Here is an 8,076-nt window from a genome sequence, read left to right on the forward strand (position 1 = left end):
CAGCTCAGAGGTGAACGGGGGACGGTGACAGAGTTTGAAGACGTGTCTTGCTCAAGGGAAGCAGGCCGTTCCCAACCGCATGATGAAACGGAGTGCAAGCCAACGCTGCGTTGAAGGAGGCGGAAAAAGGAAGCCCCAGGGCACGCAAACCGCCCCGGACCGGTGAACTAGGAGTACAGATCCCCCTGTTACCATACTACTGCTACTTTACACTGCAGCGTTTGAAGGGCGGTCCTGGGGGCTGTTTACAGGTGTACCCCCCCTCTGGATGGTGTACGTGGTATACCAGATAACGCTGCATGAAGCGCGGTCGTCAGGGTCTGAAGAGACGTCTACTCTTCACCTGCTGGTTAGTTGTACAGTCTGATGGTGAACTCCCATGAAACGGCTGACCTGGTGTGTGTGGGTGTGTGCGTGGGTGTGTGTTCAGCGCAGCAGCCTGTGTGTGGGGATTCAGGGAATTTCCGAGGTGTTAAAAATAAATTCAATCACATGGGAAATGAAACCGCGGCCACCGCTGATACACGTGAGCAACACAATGCTGGAGTTGAGGAGGCCCGACGCCCGCCTGAAGACTACCGTGCACGGTGGCCCTAACGTCACGGCCCTCCTGTAGCCCTCCCACGGCTTCCTGCCCTAGCCCCCCCCACCTCCCGTCCTGATAACAAGCATCTCATTCACTGTCCTTCACTTTGGACCAAACGCTCTCCTTAAGGACTTTGTGGTAGGGAGCATCTTGCAGTGCTACAAAATCTAACACAAAGGCTAGTGTGTGTGTGTGCGTGTGCGTGTGTGTGACATTAAGGGTTAGACATAAGCTGTGTGTTTTGAAGCCATAGAGGATGTGTATGTAAAGATTACTGTGTGTGTTGGAGCGAGTCCAAACATGGATGTATAAAGCCGTGTGTGTGTGTGTGTGTGTGTGTGTGTGTGTGTGTGTGTGTGTGTGTGTGTGTGTGTGTGTCCTTGCCTCTGTAGGCAAGCGGGCCATAATCCTGGAGCCTTGTGGGAGAGGGAGGGGGGGTTGGGTGTGTGCTATGGTTTTAAATGACTTCCTCTCCTCCCTGGCCCCTCTCTGGTCCTCATTACCAGCCTGAGAAAGCTGTCCGGATCCTTGGGAGAGCTGATGGTCCTATCCGGGCCTCGGTCTCAGACCCCCCTCCCCAGGCCCCCCCTGGCCGCTGTGTCGATTCACCCCCCTGTCCTCTGGGTGACTGCTGACCGTCTGCTTGGGTGTGGATCCTTAGGCCACATGTGACCTAATGACCCTTTGTTGAAATGACCCCCAGCTCGGCCCAGAGTCCGTCTAGGCTGAGCGGCTCGTGGGCGTGACCCTGCACACCACTTACTATCTACCGTCACTCAAAACAGACGCTTTTATCCAAATAGACTCGGTGAAGAGTTGAAGAGGCATTAATGATGAGGCAGGGGTTAGCTGCCTTGCTCAAGGATGCTTACAGCTAGACTCTAGACATCGGGGATCGAACCCAGAACGATACGACCGGGGGTCAGGCAGCATTGAAGAAGCAGCATTGAAGAGGCCCCAATGAAGAGGCCTCTTCAATGCTGAATCCCCCCTCGACCCTCCTACACACACAGACTGCTAATTTCGCAGAAATACGCATTTACAGACACTCCCAGGGCAGTCTGATGTCAGTCCAAAAAATTCCTGGAGGAACGTCTTCTATTTGTTTCCACATGAGGGCCCGGACTGTGGCTGCAGCCTCACGAGAAGAGAGGGGGGGGGGGAAATACTGTTGGAAACCAGATGGAGAGTCGCCCACGTAGAATCTAGTGCGGGGAACGAGGGGAGGGGAGGGGATTTTGGGGGGTGCGTACGGCTGCTGTTGTTTTGGCTCGCCGTCGTCGGATTACAGGAGGACGTGTTTGTGTTTAATGTCCCTGTGGTGTTGTGTCCGCACCGACGTATCCACACGACACAAGCTGTCGGTGGGGGGCGTTCTGACAGCTCCATCAGAACTCGCTTCTCCCCTGGGGAGGGAGACCGACAGACAGACAGACAGACAGACAGGCGAAGCATCTCTCTGTCTGCCCAGGGGAGGGGCGATTCTGGGGGGAATGGGGGGACGTGGGATGATCCTGTTTCAGACTTTTTTTAAAGCTGTACTAATAAGAGCGTGAGTCATCTGTGCTGACTACTTCCTGGGTGGTGTGGGGAACATTTACTTTCTGTGTGTGGGGGTGTGACTGGTGACTCACCATTGACTACTTCTAGAGTTCCTACGGCCTAACTTGGTGGATCTGTGGGAGAAAGAATAGGCCTTGGTGAGTTTGGTGTCCAGTGTGTTCAAAGTGAGTCTAGTGTGTTCAAAGTTTTGCTCGTGTTGTCAGGCACCCTCAAACTGCATCGTGTCCATCCTGACCAATAGTTTAAGAACGGCTGCTCTAGACTATGGTGGCGCTACCTCCACGTGAGAAGGTTCTACCTCCACTGGAGAAGGTTCTACCTCCACTTGAGAAGGTTCTACCTCCACTTGAGAAGGTTCTACCTCCACTGGAGAAGGTTCTACCTCCACTGGAGGGCTATACCTCCAGTAGAGAGCTTCTACCTCCAGTAGAGAACCACTACCCCAACTGGAGAGGTTCTACCTCCACTGGTGAAGCTACAACCTCCACTGGAGGGCTACGAATACCTCCACTGGAGAGCTACTACTACCTCCACTGGAGAGCTACTACTACCTCCACTGGAGAGCTTCCAATGTTGAAGCTAGTACTCGACTGGATTAGCCAACAGCGTTCTCTCAGTCAACATGGATAAGCCAACCAGTTTCCCCTCAGCCCAGCCCCCAACACGACGCCCTTCAATCCATGATAAATGAGCTATGTCCGGGCCCTCGGGTTGTCTCTCATCGGCTCCGACGAGTGGCGACGGATCACTGGAAGACAAAGTCTTTGAGTAATGGCAGGAGAGTCTAAACTACCCCAGAACGTCCGTCTTTCAGCGGGGTCGTCTTTCAACAGGATGGGGGTGGTGGCCAGCAAGGTGAAGGCTAAGGCAACAAAACAACATTTTCCTTTCGTTTATATTTTGGGGTTGTGTGATTGGTGCTCCGAGATTTGAGAAGGAGGAAATAGGTTGAAGGTGATCATTAGGTAGACATGGTTTAGCTAATGATGTCTGTCAGTGAGGTATGGAGAGGAAATGGCACGCCATTATGTGTTGTGCAACGTTGGACTCTTTGACCGTGCTGTAATAAGGGCTTCAATCTTTAAGTCCCTATAATGGCTACCGATGCCATATCTCACTACAAAGGTGGTAATACAGTAGTTTGTGGGATTCAGGAAAGAGTCATGAATCAACACATGTTCTTGCCAATACAGCTGGCTGAAGTAAGTTGTGGGTGAGACTTCAGTTTGATGCTATGTACATTTGGGCTAGTGGTTAGTTTGAATCACAAGCCTTCAATGTAGATGTAACCCTCTTCGTCTCTCCCCTCTCCCCTCAGCCTACACCCAGATCCAGCCTCACTCTCTGGTCACTCAGCACAAACAGCAGCAACAGCAGCAGCAGCAGCAGCAGCAGCAGCAGCAGCAGCAGCAGCAGCAGCACCAGTTTGTGATGCAGCAGAGCGCCCAGACCTCCCAGCGGCCCCAGGGCCAGCTGCTGCAGACGGCCTCCATCCAGCCCTGCCCGCACCCCGTCCCTGTGCTGCCCAAGCCGGGGCCCCACCAGACCACCGGGCCCCACCAGACCACCGGGCCCCACCAGGCCACCATCTTCCACTCCACCATCAACCCCCAGGTCCTGCACGCGTCGCTGGGCCACGCCAAGGCCCAGCCCGTGCAGCTCACCGCCATCAACCTGCAGATCCAGCCTACGGTGAGGGCCCGCCGTGGGGGAGACGCACTTCGCTCTGGGGGCTGGACGACACCTGTCCAAACCAACATCATTCATTGTACACCAAAATAGTAGACTAGGAATACATGCATGTTAAAAAAAAAGAAGACATTATATGTTCGATATTTGCCCCTACCATAATATTAGCAGAGATGGGTTTCTACCCAGCAGCTGTCTGTGTTTTTGATCAGTTGAACAGATTCAACACGGTTTTATTGGGGCGTCTCACACCTGTACCGTCTCATCAGTACTGCACGTTGGTTACTCTGTGTGAACACCGTTATCAGAGTGTGCCGGGTGCCGTTTCTCTTGTTTCTGTGAGTTTTGAGTATGTGGAGAAGGTTGTGGGTTTGAACCCCAATGGCCAGAGCCTTCCTGTTGACATCTAAAGCCCTTACCCCCAGTTGCTCCTTAATGACCTGTCTCTGAATTAAAGTACATTTTTATAAACATATGCTGAAGGACTTGATTAAATTAGTAAATATTAAATATCAACTTTTGAGGACTCGTCAATAGTGTTACTGAGTATATTTATACACATATTTTATGTGTATGTGCCATTTGTCACGTTGAAACATCGTGTTGGGTGGTGTTGTAATCCGTGTGGGAGGGAAGGGAGTTCCCGAGAGAGGACACTTGACGACATGATTTGCATACGGTCTCCTGACGAGCTGATTGTGTTTCTCTCGTTTCGGTCTTTAGTGTGCAAATAATTACAACTGTCAAACTGAACTGCCATTCACTGGCTCGTGTGCCAGCCACAGCGCTTAATCCTAGCTGGAAGCAGAATGGCTGGTTTGAGAACTCAGAGGCAGTTCTTCACAACCATGTAGTACCATGTATTCAGGAAAATCCTGAATTCAAAGTATTCATAAATCTATGAATTTAACTGTCAGGTCATCTCATAACAGATGTAATCTGTCATTATCTGGAACACACCTCAACAACTTGTCAAAACCTATTCAATAGATTCCTTCTCCTTTAGTTGCTTTGTTGAGTTTCCTCCTCACACTACTTACCACCTCTAGATGGACGGATGGAGAGGTAAAGGTTCCTTTACCTCTGGGTTTGGGGTGTGTGTGGGGGGGGAGCTCCTTGCCCTTTAGAGGGCTTAGGACTGGGGGGGGGGGGTGGTCGTCTAATGTTGGTCTGTGAAGCCCTTTGAGTCTGTGACTGTGATTAAGAGCTCTACTCACAAAAAGTGACTTAGCCTTTTTTTTTTTTTCCTTTTCTTCTCAGGCCTCTCGAATGATCCAAGCCAGTAAAGATAAGCCCACCTCATTGGTGGTGAGAGAAGCCGGCCCCACCTCCACGGGCTCGCTCCACCCCCTCCACCACCACCACCACCACCACCAACACCAACACCACCAACAGCAGCACCAACAGCAGCAACCTCCACCGCACCACCAGCCTGTAGCTCCTCCACCTCCACCTCCACCTCCACCCCAGCCCAGCAAGCCCATAGACCCGCAGCCCAAGGCCAGCCTGCCTGCTCCCCCAGCTGGCCCCACGCAAGGTAAGGAACTCCATATTCCCGTGCAGTCTTTTTCCTTCCCGATACCGATTCCTGAACTTGAGTATCGGTCGATACCGACTATACACAGATCCATCATATAGCATTGTAAATACTAGTAGCGCTTTCTATTTTTGACCGAGATAACTTCAAATTATCTATGATTAACAATGATAATTACAATACATTTGTGTTCTTGGGTGCAGGCGTCCATGTTTTTATGATTTGGTGCCTCTAACGTACCTAGGCGGTAGATGGAGTATCTCAGTCCGATTTTCCACCTCCAAACGCAGCACAACACTGCCCGTGTTTGTGATGTTCTTTGCCTGTGTAGTAAATCAACTCGCGTGATCGCATCGGATCGGCGCATAGACTTGCGTACTCGCCGATACCCAATACTGCATTTTAGGAAGTATCTGAGGAATTTACGATACTGGTATCGGTATCGGAACAACTCTAACTCAACTCTAAGTATCGGGCCTCTTCTGTGTTCCCTATGGAGCCAGAGACCTGTAGTCACAGTCCTGGGAGAGGAGGCGAGAGAGGGGCTCATTGGAGACTAGGCTAGCCCCTGACAGCCCAGCTTTAGGGAGAGAGCTGATGAATGATTGTGTTTCCTGGCTGTAGTTACTGCGCCGTCTTGCATACGGTTCAGCATGTACACTGTTCACCGTATGGCGTCGAGCAGTGTGATAATACTGAAATGCTTAAACGTAAACACGGTGCACTCGTCTCGACACAAACAAGGATGTTTTGACTTTCAAAATAAAAGCAGGGGTGTCCTTTCACAACAGATGGACGTGATGTTCTGGTTTTATCTTGAGTGTGTCTAGGCTGCTTTATCAGTAACTGGGACTGAGCGCTGGACAGGCTCACATGTGCAATAGCTTTTCTTTCATGTATTCGTCTAATTCAGAGTCAAAAGTCCACCAAAACACATTTCCATCTAAGGCAACGTATAGAAAAACAGAAAAGCTTTTAAAGGTCTGGAGTATGTTCGTATCCTGGAGATCGTATAGAATCTGTGACCACACAAGTTAAGTAAATAAATGGGTGGGCCGCTAACATATACAGGCTGTCTACTTCCGTTTTAAAGGCTTTTACGCTGATTCACTGCAAGATGTCTGCCAGGAATCAAGCCCACTCATGTTTTGTTTTTTGTTCTGTCAGCACATTCAGTCAGGCTGATCGTTTAAGATCTAAAACATTTTATTTTTAGGTTGAAACGCAGGGAGGGTCGTTTACAGCAAAGTACATGTCTGTACTTTTCTGTATCATATTATGTTATGATAATCCATAAGCACTACGCCAAGAGAGAGACCAATGATTTCTTGGGTCACAGTTGATGGCTGTGCAGGCGGTGCTTGTTGTTACAACAGTGGCCGTTGTCGGTGGTTTGGGGTCTGATTGTCAGGGAGCTGTACCGCTCACCAACGGGCCAGGGAACCCACTTCCTGCTGACTTATGGAATCTATTCTAAAGCACACCATGTGGTGTTTCAATTAGACCAACATTTCTAGAGAAAAAAAGGCTCGAAATGTTTTATTTAGGTTATATTTAAAGCCTATTCGTCTGGCGAGGCGGTTGGACTTCTTCTGTGGTCTAACGGTCACAACCATACATTAGGTCAGATGGACTTTGGGCTGCTAAAAAGTGACGAACAATTTCACTAAATTACACTAAGACGGTAATAAGCGCTCGGCCGTTTTCCTAAAGCCCACGATCGGAAATGAATTATATTTAAATGTAAATCCGTCCCTAGTTTCGTCATTTCATTGGAAAATATGAGCCGTGGTTGCCGGTTAGAGCCGCTTGGGTTTTGGTGTTGAGGCGCGTGGTAGCCTCGGGGAACCGCGGGGACGTGACCGGGGAGGGAGGGAGAGGGAGGCGGCGCCTCGCTCCGGGTCTCCACGGTGGAGTCTCCAGCGGGAGCACGTCAGTCAGCTGCTGCACACGCCGCCTGCCGGCTGCGGGGATCGGGGGAGCAGAGCCGTCTGGCCGGGTGGATGTGGATGTGTTCGCCGAGTGGATGTGGAAGTGTTCGCCGGGTTGATGTGGGATGTGTTTGCCGGCTTAATGTGGATGTTCTGACTCTATGGGAGTAACGGAAAAACGCGTTTCTGGTCGGATGCAACACGCTGCTTTTGTGTTTTCGCAAAAGTTAAGTCGATCGGGAGCCTTGTCGCCAATTGTCTTTGGACTCGTCTCTGATTAGTTGACTCATTTACTCGGGAAAACTGAACATATTGCCGGTCGTGTGCGGATTGTTTCTCGGTTTGCGTGTCTTGAGCGGGTCAGCAGGTGGATCTCAGGACTACAAAGCAGGTGGATAAAAAAACACGTTTGCTGTTTAACGTTACCACTCATAAGTGCGCTTCATAGGGACATGTTGGGGAAAGGCGGGGCTGTACATTAAAAGTTTCGGTTGTATTGGTTATTTGCAGTTATACATTTACTACGCTAGTATTATAGCGAATCAACGCTTGCATCGATCACCAAAGCGCGCTGCTCTCTCGGCTAAAGCGCGCTTCTATCCCGGCTAAAGCGTGCTTCTCTCCCGGCCACAGCAGAAGGGGTTTCGGACAAGAAGCCTCGGACTCCTCCTCCCCCTGCCGCTCCTCAGCCCGCTCCCCCGGCCATGACCTCGGGCCACGGGGACGAGTCTCCCGCGGTGACGGCCAGCGCGCCGCACAACGGGGAGAAC

The 8,076-nt window shown here is 50.9% G+C and overlaps 1 protein-coding gene across 1 annotated transcript in view; it reads left to right on the top strand.

Moving 5' to 3' along the window:
- Positions 1-8,076, top strand: part of LOC307083748 (polyhomeotic-like protein 2) — a 34,088-nt gene that overhangs the window by 19,278 nt on the left and 6,734 nt on the right. Inside the window, exons 8-10 of the mRNA XM_079747701.1 lie at positions 3,468-3,841; positions 5,099-5,375; positions 7,940-8,076. Coding sequence (XP_079603827.1) covers positions 3,468-3,841; positions 5,099-5,375; positions 7,940-8,076 — 788 coding nt within the window. The remainder of the gene's footprint in view (positions 1-3,467; positions 3,842-5,098; positions 5,376-7,939) is intronic.

This window comes from Pollachius pollachius (genome assembly GCF_949987615.1).
Source record: "Pollachius pollachius genome assembly, chromosome: 12".
NCBI lineage: Eukaryota > Metazoa > Chordata > Actinopteri > Gadiformes > Gadidae > Pollachius > Pollachius pollachius.